This window comes from Brassica napus, chromosome C4 (genome assembly GCF_020379485.1).
Source record: "Brassica napus cultivar Da-Ae chromosome C4, Da-Ae, whole genome shotgun sequence".
NCBI classification, from domain to species: domain Eukaryota; kingdom Viridiplantae; phylum Streptophyta; class Magnoliopsida; order Brassicales; family Brassicaceae; genus Brassica; species Brassica napus.
The window spans coordinates 8,008,055-8,028,988 of NC_063447.1; the positions used below are offsets into that span (position 1 = coordinate 8,008,055).

The window sequence follows — 20,934 nt, forward strand, 5'->3', positions numbered from 1 at the left end:
GATGAGTGGAGAATATACTCATCCCAAATAGTGCTTTATGCATAGGATGCTGAGAAAGCAAATGTGTTATCCCATATGCATGGACGATGAATCCACCATGTTTGGCTATATATGTACAATTAATCAATGGAGTATATATATATATATATATATATATATATATATATTTCATCATGAAACTAATCTGCGATAAAATGATCTTGGAATTGTATATCCCTCAGTAATTTATTAGGTTAAAACATAGAATGGAGTGCCCAAATTTAGCGAGTACCCAATGCCCCGATTAATGCATTCATCCGCATTTACTTACATATATATGCTGAACTGAACCGATAGGTCACATGCAAAATATAGACTTTCAAATACAGTCTCCCAATTTTCAGAACCAAAATTGGATACATCGAACTAAATTCTACATTATTATAAAAATTTAAAGTATTGTTCATGTTTAAAGGCGCGCATGCATATACTACATGTTTGTCTTTTATATATATGTTTGTACTTGTTCGCATGAATATATTTTGTAAACTGCAGATGTGGACCATGTGAATCATGTGATGGTGGTGGTCGATGACAAGTGGTTGCTAGCACATGTTATCAAAGCTCTTTTTAATTGGTCGCTAGGATTAGCAATTAATTGTTTGCGCTCGCTAAATTAGAAGACCTTTACAGATTCAGAGTCAACTATATTAGTGAGTTTTCTTTTCTCAAAAAATATAACAGTGAGTCAGTGCTCTTTTATTCTTATTACAGTACTACTTATTGTAATGCTTTCTATTACATACCACCGTCATATTTAGGGGTGAGTTAACATTTGCTTATAATAATGTCGGTTGAAATTTAGAAAAGAAGAAGTCAAAACCAAACCAAGTCCAATCTTTAGGAATGAAGAAATGTCTATCCTTTGTATGGAGTGCGAAACGTCGTGGACTATGCTTGATTTTGTTTATGTTCATCGTGCCAATTCAAACCCTGAACACCATTGAAACAAATATGGAATTAATTAAATATTTCAGAATTTGGATATTACCTTATGAACTTGTAGCAAAACAATTAATAATCTCACTTGACAAAAAAAACAACAACTAATAATCTCTGAAACTAGTATATATACGCAGGATTTGTCTAGGAGCGAAACTGAATAATTTAAAAAAGTCATTATGCTAATACTACAACGATTATCTTCCTTATTTCTTAACTTGAAGGTTAACCACAAATTTATTTTGTTCTCTTTTGATGTCTCTCCATAGAGAGAGAGAGAGCTCTATAATGAATTTATAGAGAAAACTCTGGGTACATTTTATCAAAAAAAAAAAAAACTCTGGGTACATATATACTGATTGAGCTATAACTAATATTAAGGCTCTATTGTTAATCGAATTCATCTGGTCACATTAGGATCCGGTAAAAGCTAATATTAATATTTGTAATATAACTGAAAATTTTATCATTTTTTTTTTGTTTTTACATAAAATGGATTCGTTTTGTCGTGTTAGAGAGCGGAATACATGATGGTTTGGAAATAAAAGTTAACAAGTATGATTCGATGTATATAGGTATGTTTGGATGAAATAAATCTACAAGTATAATATAATACGAACAAAAAAAAAGAATGATTGAATACTCTTCCAAAAACGAAAAGTTTCTCCTAAAATAAGAAATTGTGAATGACAAAATCAGTATTTGTTCATCACAATTTGGGTGGATGGACCAACGTTTCTTATTCCTACTTGGGTTGGTTGAGCCTACCTTTTGGCCCAGTAATCATTATTTTGTACTCGTTGCAGAAAGTGAAACAATTCAGCTAAATATTTCTCATACATGACAACCAACAATGAACATAACGTTTGAAAGAATTAATAAAAAGAATGGAGGCTTACGATACAAAAGAATTACGATAACCTAAACGATCGAAAAAACAAAAAAAAAAAACTAAACAACGAACTTCATATCTATGTTCGGGAAAAACGTCTTCCCAAAAATAGTTTCAAGATCATTCTCTAAGGGAGTTAGATTCAAATCCAAAGACAAAACCCTCTTGCTACTACTGCATCGTTTCAGAACCGGTACGTTAGAAATCACGGGAGAGATGAGCTGCGATGGCTCCACCTTCATGCTTGACCTATGTCGTCTCATGTGACCACCTAAAGCTTGTCCGGTCCCAAAACTCTGACCGCATATCGTACACTCGTGCATATGAGTTCCATTATAATTGTTGGTAACATGTTTCACCTCTTTCTGCTCAACGGATAGCTTTGGCTTCTTATGGCTTGCCCGGTGGCCACCTAGGGCTTGAAACGAAGAGAATCTCTTGTTACACGTTTTGCATTCGAACCGGTTACTTGTATTGCGCTCGGTATATTGGTTCACATCGACTTGTTTGACCATGGAGGTCTGTGATAATATCATCAGACATCTAGCAATGTCATCAGACATCTTGATGGATTCTTCGAACTCAGATCTTTCTCTCTTCATACTTTTTTTGGGTTGGTAAGCTTTTGAGAATAAGAAATCAAAAGTATATTTTTGTTTGTTAGAAAAAAAGGAAAATGGATTGAGAGAGTTTGTAATGAACGTTAAGAACATAGGAGTCACGTATATATATATATACAAACGCTATACCTAAAAGTTCGACTTTTTTGTAGTTTGAACTTTGAACAAAAGAAGTTGTCTACTAAACCAATATTCTAACAACAAGCAGCACTGATTGTTTGACTTTAGGGCAAATTGACATTTTCAGTTTCACCCTTTGACCGCCGGACGCAATGCATACCACGAAGGTTGAACATCAAGGGTAGTATTGTCTTTAGTGATGTATCATCACATACGTGGTTCTTAGAAACTGCTACTAAAAATGTGAACCTTATTTAAAAAAAAAAAAGAGTTAGTCAACAAATATACACAACACAGAATAAATCCAGCAACTTGGTTTCTCATGGACTTGCTTGCCACGGTCATGAATTTAATATGAACATCTTACCATATTAATACATACTTTAACACACACTCATTATCTTCTGTTTTCTATAATCTAAGGTTTCCAAGAAGAAACATAGAGTAATCATTGGAAAATCCAGCCGTCATGTATATTAATACAATGGTTGAAGTTAAAAATACATCCAATGGAATTTGCTTATATTGTTTTAAACTTGGATGACGTTTAATTACGTAAACAAGTTAATCTAAAGTCAGATCAAAGTTTGAATACAATCATCATAACTATATTTGAAGAGAAAATTCATTTGTTCAAACACATGCACTGGAGTATGGAGACCAGTTTAGATCCTTGGATACATTGTATTAACTATTTAGTCATTGTCTATCTAGATGGTAAGAGTTCAATAATTTTCTCTCTATACTTAATTTTATCATTGAGAACGTCATCAGTGATGTAATGGTGTGATGACATCAAATAGTACGTGAGAGATATGAGCAAGTCAAAGCAAAAGTGGTGGATTAGATATATATCCACATGTGCTTATTTTGACTTTATTATGTTTTCTGGAAAAGCAAACAAAGTCTTGGATTCTTGGGTGTTTTCGTTCTGTCTCTCTCTTTACTTTTCCTTTTCATATTTGGTTGATCGGTCTTATGCAAGAATATAGGTAACCAACTAATCCATAGCGACATAAGGTTGCGTACGGCATATAACCTTCACATTTTTAGGGCCTGACTGGTTCAAACGCAGTGGTTGCGATTGCAGTTACGGAAGTTTGCGGATGCGGGTGAATGCGGTTTTCAATGGTTTTAAAATATTTGTACCACTGTTTTTACTGTTAAAAATTGGTAGTTTACGGGATACTTATGACTGGTTAACTACCAAATGCAGCAACGCTTAAATACTAAATTAACAATATTTACATTTTATATAATTATAAATTTTTTAAAAATCATAATATTATACTCCCTCTGTTCTGGAAAGAAAGATTTTGTATAATATTCACGTATATTAAGAATATAATAAATGTTTACAATTAAATTTATTGTTTATTTCACTATATATTTTCCAATAATTATCAACCAATAATATTTAATCAATTCAAATATTTTCAGTTAATGTTTCTTGAAAGTATACAACTTATCAACATTAACTACTAAAAGTACCTTAAAATTATAGAAAATCTATTATTTAGGAACAAAAACTAACTCTAGAAAATCCTACTTTTGGGAACAGAAGGAGTAATAAATATAAAAATTATATTTAGAAAGTTATAGTTTTAAATTTTGTAAAATTATAGAAAATATTTTTATTTTTAAAATTTATAATATTAATTAAAATATAATAGATATATTTTACTATTTTATAATTCCAATTTCAATTTTGTATTGAATATTTTTATTTTTGTATTTATTTTTATTTAAGAAAAAAAAATTATTCTCCCGCAACCGTCCACAACCGGAAACGCTAGCTGGAACCAGCTTGAATTTATGAGGTTTAGAGCATTTTGAAGCGATTTAGAGCGGTTTGAGTGATTGTTGCAAAACGCCAACAACCGCTACCAACTGCAAAAGCTTCGTTTTCGAGTGATAGCGGGAAAACCAGTCACACTCTTAATCTTCTAGGCTAATCTGGTTAATGAATTTAACTCCCAAAGCGTGAAGCTAATTTTTCTTGTGTCTAACCAATCACATGTTTACTTCCAAGAATGCTGTTCTGTTGTTAGATTCTTGTCCCTATTTAGTTGATATTTTCTCCATGCTGTATTGAAAAGCTTTACTTATATATATACATATTATTGAAGAAATGTCCAAAAATCGAGTTGTTATAATTCTCCATTAGTTAAGGATTTAACATGAAATGAAAAGTGGTTTCGTTTTAAGAAACACATAATACACAAAACAATCTTTGTGGTGTGTTTATACCAAACCATATAGAGTAATCTGTTTTAGCAAAAGGAAAACACAATTAGCAGAAACAATAAGAGAAGTGCATCAAATGTTTCATGTCATCCATGCAGAAGACAACAGAGACCAAGATGGGCATATTAAGACTCAAGATCACAACAACACAGTAGCTACCTCTTCCATTAAAGAAGAGCTGAACCGTAGAACACCAAATCAGCAGGACCGGTCATGTAAATATGGTTGTCTTCCTCTTTCCACTCTATCTCCAACGGTCCACCAGGTAGATCCACCGTGCATTTCTGTTCCACCATAAATACAAACATGTATGAGATATTGCTACTGAACCAAAATTGTAATTAATAACTATGGGATTCATCATCATATTTTAAAATGAAGGAAGTTATTCAAACTTACCCTGTCTGTTCGACCTTCAAGGACTGCTGCAACAACCAGAGCACAAGCTCCTGTTCCACAAGCCAAAGTTGCTCCTGCAGTTTGAATACATTTTAGTACTATATGATAAGGATATATAACTAAGTAATAGATTTTGGACTTGGCTAACCTGCCCCACGCTCCCAGACACGCATTTTTAAATGTGAACGTGACAATACCTCCACGAACTCTGCAGATAAAGTTTAAACCGATATGAGAACAGACAATGGCAAAGCGATATCGCTGTAACCGCCAGTGAAACTTCTATGTAAATCTCCACCAACCTGTGTTGGTTCTAGCAGGGAACATCTCATGGTGCTCGAACTTAGGACCAATCTCTGACAACTTCAGCTCATCAACTCTCAGATCCTGGTCCCAAGCAAAAGAGCAAATCACAAACTCAATTTGCTTACATACAGAATGTCCTTCTTTCTAAGTATGTACCTGTCCGTCCTTAGTGCCAAAAGTGATACAGTGAGGGTTCCCCATGCTTACACACGTCACATTCCAGCTCACTCCATCAACTACCAGCTCCGCCGCAACAACAGACTCACCTTTGTTCCCTTGCAACCTCGTAGGCACATCCTCTGCTCTAAGTATCGGTTCCCCCATATCAACCTTAACCTGTATCAACACCAATCCATTTCAACAGAGAAAAAAAAAAACAAAACTTTATTAGGAATATAACGAAAGGTGGTAACTTTTTACCTGCCCATCATCTTGAATCTCTGGAATAATCAGGCCAGCACCAGTATGTATTGTAAAACTGCAATGAACAAAAGCATGAGCAAGTGTGACCCTTTTTAATCATTATTTCTGATTACAATACCTATGGTTTCCTTGTAGATTCTCAATCTCAGCAATGAATCTTGCAAAGCATCTAACTCCATTTCCACACATCTAACAAAAAAAAAAACGGAGTCTTTATAGCTTTCTATCCAAAAAACAGAGTCTTTTCTAATAAAAACAGAGTCTTTAATACCAAAAACAGAGTCTTTTCTAACAGAAACAGAGCATTAATCAAAACACTGCCAAAGGCTTTGTACCTCAGGTTCACTACCATCTGAGTTGAATATCCTCATAGTGTAATCAGTGCCATTAACGCCAGGCATCGCAAAGATGACTCCATCAGCACCAACGCCGAAGTTTCGATCACAGAGCTTCACAGCTTGCTCCTGAGCAATCTTAGGCTCTGAGGAGTCCCTGTTGTCTATCAGAATGAAATCGTTTCCAAGGCCGTGGTACTTGACGAAGTGGAGGATCCCGCTTTCCTTTTTGTCGAGGAAGGTTTCGGGCGAGAGTTTCTCGGCGGCGAAGGCGCTCATGGAGGTCGCTGAGACGCGAAGGTTAGTGCTTTTGAAGGAGAAGTTTCTTCTACCGGAGGGGTTGAAACGAAGAGAAGGTAACGATACGAGGTTTTTGGAGAAGAAGGTATGTGAGAACTGACGTGATTGCGGCGGGGAAAGAGTGAGGGTGCGCGTGGCGGCTATCTCCATCGATGCTTCTTCGGCTTTCTTTTTGTTTGTTTCTTGTCTGAATTCTGTAAGAGAGTCTGCCTCTTTGGCCTTTCGGATCACGGGTCGACCGGGTCTCAACGTGCAAATAAAAAACGTTTAAAACGCAACTCCACAAACAAAAAAAAGCTTTAAGATACTTCTAGGTTGAGCAAATAAAAATCAGAAACCAAGAATCAAACCGAAAAACTTATAAATCTATATCCGATTTGAATTGTAAGAAATACATGAATGAAATTGGTAAAATGATTTAAAATGTACCTAAATCTGAAATATTGTTAGTAAAATTCTAAAAGGTATTAAAAAAACAATAAATCGAATAATTCAACAAAGTTCAATAATCCAAATTAGTAAATGAAATAAATATTTTAAACGTAAGCAATTATTTCAGATTTTTAATTACATGTTTTATAAATAATTTAACCGAAACTTACTTGTTGTAAAAAAAAAAAGACTGAAACTTACTTCTTATTTCAAATACTAAATTTCTAGATGAGATCTAAAAAATTTCGAAATATTATTAACTTCTAAGTTCAAATTCAAAATATATTCTAAATGATAGTATTATAATATCCCTATGTCTGGTCATCGGTCAACCGGGTCTAACCGACTTAATAAAACGTTAACTGTGTCTGGAAAATAGAAAAACGCTAAAGACGCAACGCAACTAAAGTTTCTATTTTTTTTTTTCTATTTTCCGCACAACCCTAATAAAACGCCGTCTCCTCTTCTTCTTCCTCTTCCTCGCTCGCGCCTCCGTCACGGTTCCTTCACTCTCTCTCTCTCTCAAACTCGCCCATCTTATCGATTCCCCAGGTAAGCTTCGATGTTCCTCTCGTTAAACCTTTCTCGTAGATTCATTTCCAATCCACAAAGTTCTCAACTTTTTCTAAGTTTTGATAAACCCTAATCGCCTCTGTTCGATCGTTAAAAAAAAGGTTAAACCTTTACAACTCTATAGATCCAATCTGAACTGAATCAGTCAACGATCAACCAATCTTCCTCTTAAACAGGTCTGATGGGAACTCCAGAATCATCTCGAGAGCCCTGCCCTGACCGTATCCTCGACGACATCGGCGGCGCCTTCGGAATGGGAGCTGTCGGAGGAGGAGCCTTTCATTTCATCAAAGGAACTTACAACTCTCCCAAAGGAAGTCGCTTTATGGGAGGGAGACAAGCGGTGACCATGAACGCTCCTCGCTTGGGAGGTAGCTTCGCCGTTTGGGGAGGCTTATTCTCGACGTTTGATTGCTCCATGGTGTACCTTAGGCAGAAGGAGGATCCTTGGAACTCGATCTTCGCAGGCGCTGCGACTGGTGGGTTTCTGGCTATGCGTCAGGGGCCTAGCTCGGCTGTGAGGTCTGCCCTTTTCGGCGGGGTTTTGCTTGCGTTGATCGAAGGAGCGGGGATTGCGTTGAATAAGATGTTGGCTCAGCCTCAGCATATGCAGATGGAGGAGGGGATGATGCCTGGGATGCCTGGAATGCCTGGGATGCAGATGCCGAGTCAGGTACAGGCGCAGGCCATACCGGAGGATACTTCTTCATCGTCACCATCGTCATGGTTGGGAGGGCTATTTGGTAAGAAGAATGATGAGGCGCAGGGGCAAACGAGTAGCGGAAGTGAAACAAAGGTGTTGGAGAGTTTTGATGCGCCTCCGGTGCCATCATTTGAGTACAAGTAAAAGCTTGTGTGGATCGGATCCTCCAATCGTTGTCTACTGGTGTTTAGCAGTCTGTTCTGTTTTGTGGTAGTCGATCTATCCTCATTTGTTTTCAGCAGAATTATATACTTGTTCCTGGAAGAATGAATCTCTCTTCTTTGGCTTAAAGTTTTATGTTTTTAACGTTATTTGTGCTTACTACTGTGAAACCATTCACGCAACTATTTATTGTTGGGTTTTTGAATAATGTAGTAGTATTAGACTTTCATGGTGGGAATGTTGGAGTAACGAAAATGAAGCACTCTCTGTCTATTCTTAGAGTCACTCTTTTAAGAGTTTTCTTTAGGCAACAACTCAAAACAGTATTACTAATGTAGTTGATACTGTTACCTCTTGGAAACCTCATCAAAGTGTGTAAGAACAAGATTTTACCTGGAGGCTGCTAGACAAAAGCACAAAAGCACAGTGATTTGCCAAAGCTTATTCTTCAATTCGAGGACGTCTTTATTTCAGTCCTCTTTGTTTTTTATAGGTTAAAGAGAGGCGACGTAGTTTAAGGAAAATTCTTTTGTTTCAAAATGTAAGTAATTTTCAAATATCTAGATAATTTTTACATTTATTGGATATAGTGTAATCAATCAAATAATATCAATTTTTTTTTATAATTGGTTGAACTAATTAATTAAATATTATTTTTCTTAAAATACCAACTTTCTTAATATTAGTGTTTTTAGTCTAAACTACTTATATTGTGAAACGGAGGGAGTATTACTTTGAATGAAATAAGTAGGGAACATGATGTATTTGTTGTTTTGAGTGTTATAAACAAGTTATACCTCTTGTCTTGTTAGTTGAAATTTAATGGCAATAGTGCTTAGGGATCTCTTTTGATTTCTTTGGGACTGTAATAGTAACAGGTTGTCTGCATCTCTATTACGTATCTGCCAGGAAATCTAGTACTAGTAATAATGTCGTTAATATAGGGAGTACAATGGTATTATAATTCCAAAATGTACCGGCCGGTTCAGTAGGCTATTATTGGGGAAGGCATATAAAGAAGACAAAAAAAAAAAAAATATTATTATTATTTTATTTAGTTTGAAATTTCAAAATGAAAAAGAGTAAATCAACCAACCCACTCTTCTCTTCACTCAGTCTCTCTCTCACGCAGGAGTCTCGCTGCTTCTCTCTCTCTTCCTTAATGGTTACTGTGTGGAAACGTATCTGCTTCCGATCTAGTTGACCCTCTTTCATAATATCTTATCCTGAGTGAAAGATGAAGTCTTTTCGTCTCTAGCGAATCTAATTTAGGACCGATTCGTTTCCACACAGTAACCATCCACTTCTTGTCAAGGTTAGAAACTCATGCGAAATTTTTCTCTCTTTTCTGAATAATGTAGCCTCATTATCTAATCTAATTGCCTTCATTGTTTTTTTTTTTTCTGCTACTCAAATTTACTTTTGTTGATAAGCTTGGATTCTGGAGAACAGACACAAACATATCTCTCTCTCTCTTGTCTTGTTTCTTTTGAGTTAAAAGTAAAACTCACAGATAAACCCAGTTGTTAGAAATTTTGTTTCTGTTGAGAAAGCTCATGTCTTTATTTGTTTGGTAGTGTCTTTGATTTGGCTTTGCTTCTTTGTTACTTTTTTATTTTTCAACAGCTTTTAATCTAAACTACACGTAACCTTTTGCTTTATTGCTCTCCTCCTTCGAATTCCTGTGCTAAAAAAATGTCAAACGCCATTCTGATTGCTAAATCCATTTCCAGGAAAGCACACAAGCACGAGTCTCTAAGGGCATCTTATAGATTACAGCTCTTGCCGCTGTGACGCTTTTTGAGTGTAGTGGTGTAGACCAGGTAACCATTTTCTTTAAGACAAGGGTCATATAGACATTGCATCCACTCCACATACACACCATGTCTTGACTCGCTTCATGTTGTTATCGTTTGTAGTTAAGGTCGGTGTTAAACCCGTTGGAGTTCCCCAATGAAAAGTTTGATAACACAAGAAATGCCAATGCAAAATGGATCTCAAAGGAGATCACCTAGCATCATAGCAAGATTGATGGGTCTTGATGTGCTCCCTCCTCCTCACAGAGAACTCAAGCCTTTGGAGAATCAACAACGCGGGGAGACTGCATCTGATAAAGCTCGTGGGAAACAAACATATAGTGAAAAATCTCTTAGGAAGAGGTCAATGGATGAGCAGAGATTCAAAGACGTCTTTGAAGTTTTGGACGCAGATGAAGGGAAGAGCAGCAGTACAAGTTTGTATCAGAAGAGGAGGATTGTGAATGCTAACTTAACTGAGGCAGAGATGGCTTTTATACGCCACAAGTTCATGGAGGCTAAACGTCTATCCACTGATGAGAAACTCCGTTACTCTCAAGAGTTTAATGAGACTCTTGACGCTCTAGACTCCAACAAGGACCTCTTGTTCAAGTTTCTTCATCAGCCAGATTCATTGTTCACAAAACATTTCTCTGATCTTCAAAGCATAGCTACAAAACCACAGTGCAGTCACAGATCACCTCAATGGTATGGTGATGGTGATGGCCTATCAAGGAAGCAGTGCAAAAAGAGAAGTGGTTTGAAACCAACCGAGATTGTTGTTCTGAAACCTAATCTTGGTAAGCCACAGACTTGTGCACAGAGCTCTTCTTGTGATGAGGCCAGGGAAGATCTCAAACTGTCTAAAGCATTTGGAAGTTCGTTAGGTAATGAAGATGTCTTTCCTTTAAGAGATTCCAGAGAGATTGCTAGAATAGTATCTAGACAGTTAAAGGCAAGTTGTGGCAGTGAGAGTTTCACAAACTTTGATATGTCAAGGTTTAGAGGTTACGCAGGAGATGAAAGCTCGTCTGGGAGTGATTCTTCAAGACCAAGAACTGACTTTAGCCGCAAGAATCACACTCGCTCTCTGTCTTCCAGGTCACCGGAGTCTGCGAGTAAGGAGGCCATGAGGAGAATGTCGGAGAGGTGGAAGCTGGCACACAATTCTGAGAGAGAAATAGAGATTAGAAGAAGAAACACATTGGCTGATATGCTTGCAACTTCAGATAGAGAAGCGAGACTAGCAAGTTTTAATGGGAGCAGTAAAAGGTTTGAGAGCAATGTTGGAGAGTCTGAGTTGCTAGATCCGCTTGGGATTAGTAGTAGAGATGGCTGGAAAGGTACTGGTAGAAGTAGAGCTACCATGCATAAGGAGAGAGCTTGTAGTCACACCATTGTGCTTCCTAAGAAGTTAACCACTCGAGATGGATTAGTGAAGGAGACTTCTTTCCACAGCAGGCCAAGTTCAAGTAAAAGTCTTAAACTGGATGGTGAGTTATCAAAAGAGAAGCTTCCCGCTCTTAAAACACAGAGAAGCGTATCAGTTCATGCAGATTCAGACACTGAAAGTTGTTCAGAAGACTATGAAGATGCCAAGAGTAATCCATCCTTGGAACAACTCGATTTGTCAGCAGTTACCTCGTTAACTCACCATGTAAGTGTAAACTGTGAAGTAACGCTACAACATCATTAGTTTGTGTTCTAGATCCCACTCTATAGGATGTTGTACTGACAGATGTTCTACTCTTCTGTCCTCCAACCACAGGCTCAGGAGAGTGCAGAGGAAGGAGATCAACCAAGTCCTCAAACTTCTTTACACGATGAGTTTTCATCTAACTCCGAGTGCTTTGAGAGTCTCAGCGCTGATCTCCAAGGTATCTCAATCATATCTTATTTGATTATCTTTTGATTCTTTCACAGTTTGAGTTGTTTTTTTTTTTCCTCTTAATGAAAACACCTAATACTTTGTTTCAATAACTGCAAAAATGTTTAAGGAGTTCTCTTTATTTTCCAGGGCTCAGAATGAAACTTCAGCTACTCAAATGTGAGTCAGATACTTACAACGAAGGCGACATGCTCGTTTCAAGTGAAGAAGAAGAAGAGGAATCATCATACATAGTAACAGATGAGACGATGATCATCCATGAGCTAGTAGAGAACTGGAAGTCTCTATACTTGGCTGATATCTTAGCAAACTCCAGGTTCAGTGACTTGAACCCGGCAAGCTTCATCGCGTCATGGCACTCTTCTGAATCACCTCTAGATCCATCCTTGTTTAAGGACCTTGAGAAGAAGTACTCCGGTCTGAAAACCTCAACCCGGTTGGAAAGGAAGTTTGTGTTTGATAGGGTCAACAGTGAGATTCTCGAGTTCTTTGAGCAGTTCACTGATCTCAAACCAACAAAGGTCTGCCCAAAATGGGATATAACCATGATGCATGAAACTCTGCAAGAGTTCGTCACTAGAAAATACAAGAAACAAAGTAGAGATACAAAGGATAAGGAGTCGCAGTTGCCAAGCTTGGAAGATGGCATTGAAGTGATAGGCAAGGAGATTGAAGAAATGTTGACAGATGAACTCATAGCAGAGTTCTTTGATTGCTCTTCAAAACTTACATAGTATATAATATCTATCAGTTATACTAAAACATTTGTGAGAAAAAAAAATGCAAACGTTTCTAACAAGTTTAATTTATCATAATTCATAAGATGCTGTTGGATATAGAGTTTCAGCTGAGATGAGAGTTATATTATATCATAAGTTTAAAGTGGACTCTAGGTGCGGTAAATTCTGAAACTTTACCGACTGATTTTTACAACAACAGAGAGAGAGAGAGAGAGGTAAGACGGTAAAAAAAGAGGGTAAATTAAGGCTTTGGAGTTTGCAGATTTGGCAATGGGAGTACTGTTGGAGTAGTCCAAAACTGAGCATTTTTAACCTTTGAGATGCTATCCAATATTTCCAAGGGAGTGATGTCTCCAGTCACTGTCACTTTCTTTGCAGCAAAATCTATGTTGAATGATGTCACACCTACAAATGAATCAATATTCATTAGCACTTACTAACCAGCTTTAGACCTAAACCGGTCCATTGATGAAACTAGACATGCTCAGGTATACCAGACAAAATAACCAAATCAAGTAAACGCAAAATAACATTAATTATTTATTATGATTTGATTATTTTATAACTATTTATGTCTATGTATTGGAAGATCATCTCATCTAAGCTCTCTTAGATGGTTTTTTCTAAACAAAATGTGAACCAAATTTGATTTATAAACCGGAACTATTTGAAAATAAACCGGTCTTTAACCAAATACGGAAGAACAAAGTGGCATTTCCGTAAATAAAGGAATAATCAAATCTACCTTGCATTCTGGACAAATGTTTCCTAACTTTTGCTTCACAACCTCTGCAATGGAGAGACACTTTGAGAACAACAACCTGCTTCTCCTCCTGATAATGCAACTCTAATCATTACCCTCATATCACCATTTATTACACTTATGCCACTTGTTAGTTGTCATGCCAACAAAAACAACTTACCTGGTCTGAACCACCTTCACCACTAGTCTTCTCTTCCGTCAATGACGACACCGGCATTATCTCTTCACTAGCAGGAGGTTTAGGACTAGGAGCTACTGCCTTAACCGGATCCTGACCCGCAGACCCGGTAAGAGAAACCGGGTCGGATCCCAAAAGATACCTTGTAGAACCGGGAGGGGTTTTGGTAAGATCACATGCGGGTCTCGCAACACAGCTGAAACTCTTCCTCGCCAAGCTCATGTCACTTGTTATGAGCTTCAACAACGCCGCCGCTCCACCTCCACCGCCAGTGCTTGTACGGCCAGTGAAGCTCCTCCTTCCCTTGGAGTTTTCGAGTGCTTTGTTACTGATCTCTCCGTCTGCGGGGGAAGCAGGTATTCTGATGTAGTCGTCCGCAGTGGATCTCCGCCCATCTTTAATAATGGGGTTGTGACGGTCGATAGCTCGGCCGCTGCTTTTGTCATCTTTGTCGGCGACGGTGACGGTGGTTGGTTTGTGAATGTGGTCCATGCTTGAACATATGGCTGTTGATGCTTGAGAAGCGCAGAACATAGGTCCCTTCATTTTGTTTTTAAAGAAATAAAAAGTATAGAAATGTTGTAAGAACTTGAAGGAAACGTTGAAACTAGAATGTGTATATGTGCATCATATCATATGATGATATCTTCTTCACTCATATAGAGAGATGATTGGATTGGAATAGAGACAAAAGGAGTTATAAGGAGTGTAACGTTCATATATACGAGTTATTTGTCCATATATATGTATAATCTATAGTTGTTGAGACATTAGTTATATACAACTCATGTTCTACTTTTTCATTTCCCTATATATCTTACATTTTGTCTTTTTAAAATATATATACTGCGTTGCATTCACCGATCATTATAACTAAAAAAATAAAAAAGCAATACTACTCAAATGTTTATACTTGGTTACATCAGCAATACTAGAGTTGTTGTATTATAATTTCCATGGTTGAGCCCTAAGATTATGTGTGTTCTAGTGTTCGGATCAAGCCGCAGCCAATACTTAGTTCACTAATTATGATAACTACGTGACCAAACATGTTAGAGACAAGCCATTAATTGGTTACATATCTGGATAAAAACAAAAGACTATTTATATTTGGATGGAACCTTTCATATCAAAATTGCAAATATGTCTTGGAATACTACTACATTATATAATCTAAACAAAAAACACAGTATAATCTAAACTGAACAAAAAAACTTACCAAGCGTCCTTTTATTTCAAAGTTAAATGGAATCTCCTATATTCTGGTTTTTTATTATCTTTCACCATTGTCAATTTTATGAATTTCCAGCACAAATTCAATTAACAATTAGCGAATGGTTCTTGTTTTGTGTTATTTTAGATTCTATTTCACTTTAAACTTACAGGCTCGGATTCCTGATAACAATAGGGATATTAATGCATTTTTCAAAATTCAATATGAACAAGGGTAATAGTAGTTTTGCAAAGTATAATACATTAACAATTTATATAATACTCAATGGCTTGTTTCATTTCATGGCATGATGATATGATCGTAGCCCGAAGCACAACTTGGGATAATAAATTACTATTAGAAACTTATAATAAGATACTTTTCACGTGGGAGTTTAGAGAGTGTACGTTTGTTTAACTATTTGCATTCCAACAACTTATGTTAGTATATATCGCTACTGAATTCTATGAGAAAAAACTAGTATCTAGACAAATTTTATACATTAACACAATAAACACATATTCTCTGAAGGCAACAGTTGAGCACAATTATTATTTGTTAATTTATTGCATGCTCACTGTCACTGGATGCATAATGCCGGGCGTGGACCGTGGGACATCCTCTTCACGAGACATTTTCCAAATCCTACTTCAATCTTATTTATTTCATTTTTGTTTGTTTGTCTGTTTTGTTTATTTATATGATAAATGAAACGCTGAATCTGTGTCAGAAAGAGACGAGACATATGGCCAACGGTCGAGAAAAACATAAGAAAATAAAATCTTGAGAAAAGCGTAGTAATGGAGATCTTTTCCTTGTAGATGGACAACGTGATGCTTGAATGTTAGAGCCGGACAGAGCTTTTGTATCATTACAACAATTCATCTAACTTTCGTTCAGCTTTTCACTGATAATTAGTTTAAATTTTGATAAATGCATCTTCTTTTTTATTTTTGGAAAACTACACTTTGTTAAATATAAAAAAACATTTTTATCCAAATTAGATATTTCAATAATTAAATATATTCGAAATTAGTAATAATATAATTACATATGTTTAAGAAAAACATATCTTGAGATAGATATATTATTTTACAATAACTTTTTAGAATAACAAGGATATTATGAAAGAAACAAATTATGATTTGTTTTGATTTTATCATGAAGTTTCTATGCATAACTTTTTAGATTTCGTAACATAATAGAAACTAGATCTTGACCCGCATCTCCGCGCGAATGTTGGATTTAACTTGCGTTCAACGTAAATTTATAAACCATTTTTTTTATAAAATGTCCATTTATATTTTTGTGTTTTGTAAAATATATTTAGAGTAGAATATATTATATTATAATATAGATGTTTGATAATAATTTTTTATCTGTACGTAATATTATATTTATAATTTTATAACTTGATGCAATTTGATGTAATTATAATATTCATATATTAACCTATTGATTTTTTTGTTTATTTATTTAAAAATGATTTAATTTTTTACTGTAGGTTTTTATGAATTATTATTAATTTTATGATATTTGGTTTTCTTGAAAATTGTATTGTAGCAGATTAATATATACTATATATTACAGTTTGTGTTTTTATTTTCAGCAAAAAGAAATAACAATTTATTGTAATTAATTAATTCAAATTTTTGATTTTAAATGAAGTGGCAGATTTGTAAATAAGAAAGAAATGCAATGGCTAAATGTGTAAATAAAACGAAATATTTAATCTGCTATCTGTATTTCCAAACAATTCTCATTTAATCTGCTATCCAAGTTTCCAAACGACATAATCTGTAAATGAGAAATAAATACAGTGACTAAATATGTAAATAAAAAAAATATTTAATTTGCTATCCTTGTTTCCAAACAACTTTCATTTAATCTAGTATCTAAGTTTTCAAACAGTACCAAAAGGTACTTAAGTTTTAATAATACTAGTGGTTTGCCCGCGCTTCGCGCGGGTTGTTGCTTTGGTTATTGGTTATATGGCTTATGATATTGTTGTGTTCTTTGCCATACTAAATAGAGATGTGTTATGTTGTGTTTTGAGTGGTGGTGTTTTGGTTACGGTTGTTGTTTGACGGCGGTAATGAGCGTGATATGTGGGGTTACATATTTCTTGGATGTAGTTCAGCCGAGAGCGGCCCCATTCAAAATTCTTTATACAATCAAATAAGAACATTTTTAAAATTTTATTATACATATATTATATAATTCCACATTATATTTATTTATACCATATTTAATATGTTAACTATTATATAAAAAATTATGTTTTATTGTGTAATATCTCAATTTTTTTTAAAAACTAATATATAGATTTTTTTGAGAAATGAAGATCTTTAAACTGCTGGTGGACTCAGGTCCGGCTTTGAAATTGAATTGTAAGGCGGTGAAATGAAGCTTTGATCTTTGATCTTTGAGGCCCAAGACAGAGGTTCAAATTCAGAGAAATAAATGGAACCATCAATCTCCCTTGTTTATATATATATCATGAGCATCATGTCTCTTTGAGTCATGTGCATGACCTCCTTCATAGAAGATTGCATATTCCATTCAATCAATTCATTCTCAGTCAAAATACTCATTGGTATGAGAACATCAAATATATTTTTTTTGGTTAAAGAGAACATCAAATATAAATAGATTAATCTAAACAAAAAAAGTGGTGTTGCGGAGAGCAATGGTTTGCCTATAATAGTGAAACAATTTTAGAAATGAGTTTGACATAATAAATTTGTTTGTTATATTCCCTTTATATAATCTTGACAGCTTAAGAATATAAAAAAATTGTTACTTATATATATATGTTATTTTTTTGGAACGCTATTTTAGTTACTTTTATATAATATAGATTTTTGATCATAAATTTTAAGTTCAACTGAAACCTATTTTTATCAAGTAAATCTTTCGGGTTCTTATAGCTTTTTTTTGTCAAACGTCTTGTTATACTTTGTATTGAATATTACGTATTTGTTTTTACATATTTTGCATATTGCTTTTAGGCCCACGTAATGATTTAGGAAGTGAAGCCGAAGTCTTAACCTTGTAACAAAAAAAAGTCGTTGGAATTAAAAGACAAATTGTAAACTAAACTACATGCACTAAACCTCATCAAGTAAGCTTTGCAGAAACACAAGATAGAAACGACAACCAAATGACAAAATCAGATCTGGTTTCTTCATCCTGATTAAAATTGTTTATTATGCATGTGTGTTTTAAATAAGCACATATCATTTTACAAAATGAGTCAAGATACATAAAATCTAACTTAAACACAAACTCGAAATCAGTTCAGACACAACATCAAGATAAGTATGCTTGTTTGATGCTTCTCTTACCCCACTTGACTGAATGGTCATGTTGAGCTGGTTATTAGCGGAGTACGACGCGGGCAGAAATGGTATCTTGCTGCAAATCTCTGTAAATAAACTTGTAGTGTTTAGTGTGCTATAGAGTGAATGTTTCAGAAATAAATAATTGTGTGTCTGTAGGTTGTTGAAGATTTCTGAGTATACAATATTAGTAAGTCCATACTTTTTGTCCTATCTTTAACTTGGTGCTGTATCCAGTTCCAGTAAAAGCTATGACTAATGAGTGTCTGTAGGGGTTTTATTTTGTAACGGTAACTATTGAGATTCCTTTTAACATTGTGGTGTGGAGTAACTATAATTGAAGCTACACATGCATGAAACAGAGTATTCTTAACTCGAAAATTGTGTAATCTATTGTGAAGAAAAGTAAACGAAATATAATAATGTTGTTGATAGTGATGATGGTACTCAGGCGCAGGAGAGGTGTTCAAGTCTGGTTTGGACTGATTCACTCTTGCTTCTATCTCGGATTGTAGTCTAGATATCTCGGTCTCGAGCACTGATGTTTCTTCCTTGGAGCTCATTCTTCTCTGTGGCTACCTACACAGTTTCCATTACACGCAAAAAAACTAATAAAACCATTGAGACAAAACATATAAAACTAACGACTGTTGAAGCATCATCATCTGCCTGTAATGTCCAATAGCATCTTAGAAAGTGGCTTACGTAGTTAGAATCAGAGAGGAGACAAGTGTGCCCATTTATAAGGGACTCAATCTGACCAAACACGTCCTTCAAGAACTGAGTAGCTTCACACAGTACCGAAACTCTGCCACTGTTCTGCTGATTCAGTTATGAGAAGAAAAAAACGTTCATGGTTAAGACTAAAGCTAGCACCATCTTATTCAAAATGTAACCAGCTACAGCCTCGCAACTTGTTCATTCAAAATCAATAGAAAATATACCAAGAGAATTAGCTAATTCGATGAAAAGCTCATTCAAATGCTCGCATATAATCCTCTCCCTAACAGCCTTGTTAATCCTTTTGAGTACTTTACCTTTTCTAGGCATGTTGCAGCAAAAAGATGAAGGAAGATGAACAAATCTTATTATACACAAAAGGTAAATCAATCAACAGAAAAAAACAAATTTTCAATGTCAGAAGATTCTCACGCCTTTCATCTACAGAAGCATTGGCTTCATTAGTCGATATTGAAGGAGTTTTTGATCCCGTCTTCTTCTTCTTCTTGCTTTAGTAAGAACATACTCACCTGTAACCTAAAAGAAAAGCGATTGGTTCAAAGCAACCCAATCAATCTTATGTCAATGAATCTGACAATCATCAAACCACAAACCCAACAAAAAAACATAAAAATTTATGAAATTCGTCTATTGATTCCTTAAAAATTCTCACTTTATCACCATATTCATATCATATTAAGAACAATGAAGAGTTTCGAAGAATAAGAGCTAACTTCTTCAGAAATACCAAAGCGTAAAAGCAAATCTACTTATCTCTCTCTCAGGCCTATGCCAGGAAGATAACTCCTTGAATAAGTTTCGGAGTTGAAGTTGTAATGTCCATGGCTGGAAGTGGAGATATTTATACCCGAAGCTTTTGTAGGTTACTTTGAGGATTTGATGAGATTAATTGAATGCTGCAGATTGGGAGAGTGGGTTCATTACGTAGAGGCTAAGAGCAAATTAGGCGTCAATGCGAAATTGAGACGTTACAGATAGGTGATCGTCATCTCTAATCTCTGCAACTTGTTGGCTGAGGTTGCAAAGGAATACCGCCAGAAGAAAGCCAAACTTATTCTCACTGGGCCTGAAATCTTTAGTAAAACATAACATACCCAAATCGAAAACAATATAAACACAATACGGAAGTCCAAATCAAAAAACAAAGCCCAAATCTAAAACATCCTTCAGCAAATGATAAATTGACAAGTGTCATAAAATGCCCCAATGAGAGAAAAAACTCTACTTTATTAGTATAGATAGATAAGTTGTTCAACCACTCATTCTTCATACAAAAAATTCACGTCCTTCTCTCCAAACATATTCATTTTTCTGGTGACCAGTAGGTGCCAAACAAAAAACGATTCCCACAGTGGAATGAAGAAGTGAGAACAGAACCCATACTGTCAAGATCCGTACTAGTACGAGGGACCCCACAGACTTGAGCTGTAGACCTTGATGTCCCTGCTTCAGCTTCGATTAGAGAGGACAGCCAACGCAGACCACCATGGGCAACATACGATTGGTAGCGTCTACCTCTCGTTTTACTAAGAGCGATCTCCGTTGCTACTAAATTAGCAGACTGTGTAACCACTTCCAGACGGCACTCTTGAAACCGGTCAAGAGAGCTAACTGTCTTGAAGATCTCATTGTGCAAGTCCGGGTAGTCAAAAAGATTTTGGAAAGCACTCTGAACTTGGGCTGAGGACATTTCCACTACAACTCTATTCTAATGTAAACTGAAAAGATATCAGCCGCCCAACCAATGGCTTGAAGCTCTGTTACCATTGCACTCTGATTAC

General features: G+C 35.6%; 5 protein-coding genes and 1 long non-coding RNA gene across 11 annotated transcripts; 2 read left to right on the forward strand and 4 right to left on the reverse strand.

Annotated features, from left to right (window-relative positions):
- Nucleotides 1-1,799: 1,799 nt before the first annotated feature.
- On the reverse strand, nucleotides 1,800-2,554 carry LOC106394989 (zinc finger protein ZAT11-like). Its single transcript, XM_013835529.3, has one exon. The coding sequence runs from the start codon at nucleotides 2,473-2,475 to the stop codon at nucleotides 1,933-1,935; it is 543 nt and encodes a 180-aa protein (XP_013690983.2). The 5' UTR covers nucleotides 2,476-2,554; the 3' UTR covers nucleotides 1,800-1,932.
- A 2,277-nt stretch (nucleotides 2,555-4,831) lies between these two features.
- LOC106390801 (diaminopimelate epimerase, chloroplastic-like) lies at nucleotides 4,832-6,906 on the reverse strand. The gene is made up of 8 exons (XM_048756517.1): nucleotides 6,324-6,906; nucleotides 6,107-6,177; nucleotides 5,986-6,043; nucleotides 5,722-5,901; nucleotides 5,562-5,646; nucleotides 5,408-5,467; nucleotides 5,260-5,333; nucleotides 4,832-5,144 (listed from the first exon to the last, which is right to left on the reverse strand). The coding sequence occupies exons 1-8, from the start codon at nucleotides 6,771-6,773 to the stop codon at nucleotides 5,028-5,030; spliced, it is 1,095 nt and encodes a 364-aa protein (XP_048612474.1). The 5' UTR covers nucleotides 6,774-6,906; the 3' UTR covers nucleotides 4,832-5,027.
- A 482-nt stretch (nucleotides 6,907-7,388) lies between these two features.
- On the forward strand, nucleotides 7,389-8,722 carry LOC106396529 (mitochondrial import inner membrane translocase subunit TIM17-2). The gene is made up of 2 exons (XM_013836939.3): nucleotides 7,389-7,607; nucleotides 7,805-8,722. The coding sequence occupies exon 2, from the start codon at nucleotides 7,810-7,812 to the stop codon at nucleotides 8,473-8,475; it is 666 nt and encodes a 221-aa protein (XP_013692393.1). The 5' UTR covers nucleotides 7,389-7,607; nucleotides 7,805-7,809; the 3' UTR covers nucleotides 8,476-8,722.
- Nucleotides 8,723-9,568: 846 nt separating this feature from the next.
- Nucleotides 9,569-12,976, forward strand: BNAC04G07910D. Its single transcript, XM_013831212.3, has 5 exons — nucleotides 9,569-9,808; nucleotides 10,227-10,316; nucleotides 10,413-11,946; nucleotides 12,058-12,166; nucleotides 12,307-12,976. Exons 3-5 carry the CDS (start codon nucleotides 10,447-10,449, stop codon nucleotides 12,909-12,911), a joined length of 2,214 nt encoding a protein of 737 aa, XP_013686666.2. The 5' UTR covers nucleotides 9,569-9,808; nucleotides 10,227-10,316; nucleotides 10,413-10,446; the 3' UTR covers nucleotides 12,912-12,976.
- Nucleotides 12,967-14,601, reverse strand: LOC106390690 (protein SODIUM POTASSIUM ROOT DEFECTIVE 2-like). The gene is made up of 3 exons (XM_013831213.3): nucleotides 13,841-14,601; nucleotides 13,663-13,750; nucleotides 12,967-13,322 (listed from the first exon to the last, which is right to left on the reverse strand). The coding sequence occupies exons 1-3, from the start codon at nucleotides 14,402-14,404 to the stop codon at nucleotides 13,159-13,161; spliced, it is 816 nt and encodes a 271-aa protein (XP_013686667.2). The 5' UTR covers nucleotides 14,405-14,601; the 3' UTR covers nucleotides 12,967-13,158.
- Nucleotides 14,602-18,709: 4,108 nt separating this feature from the next.
- On the reverse strand, nucleotides 18,710-20,673 carry LOC125586412. 6 transcript variants are annotated; one of them, XR_007322938.1, is made up of 4 exons: nucleotides 19,565-20,410; nucleotides 19,357-19,454; nucleotides 19,118-19,234; nucleotides 18,710-18,991 (listed from the first exon to the last, which is right to left on the reverse strand). It is a non-coding gene; the product is annotated as an uncharacterized LOC125586412 (long non-coding RNA). The 6 variants fall into 6 exon arrangements; XR_007322936.1 differs by having other exon boundaries at nucleotides 19,118-19,231; nucleotides 19,565-20,368; XR_007322937.1 differs by having other exon boundaries at nucleotides 19,118-19,449; nucleotides 19,565-20,673.
- Nucleotides 20,674-20,934: the final 261 nt, after the last annotated feature.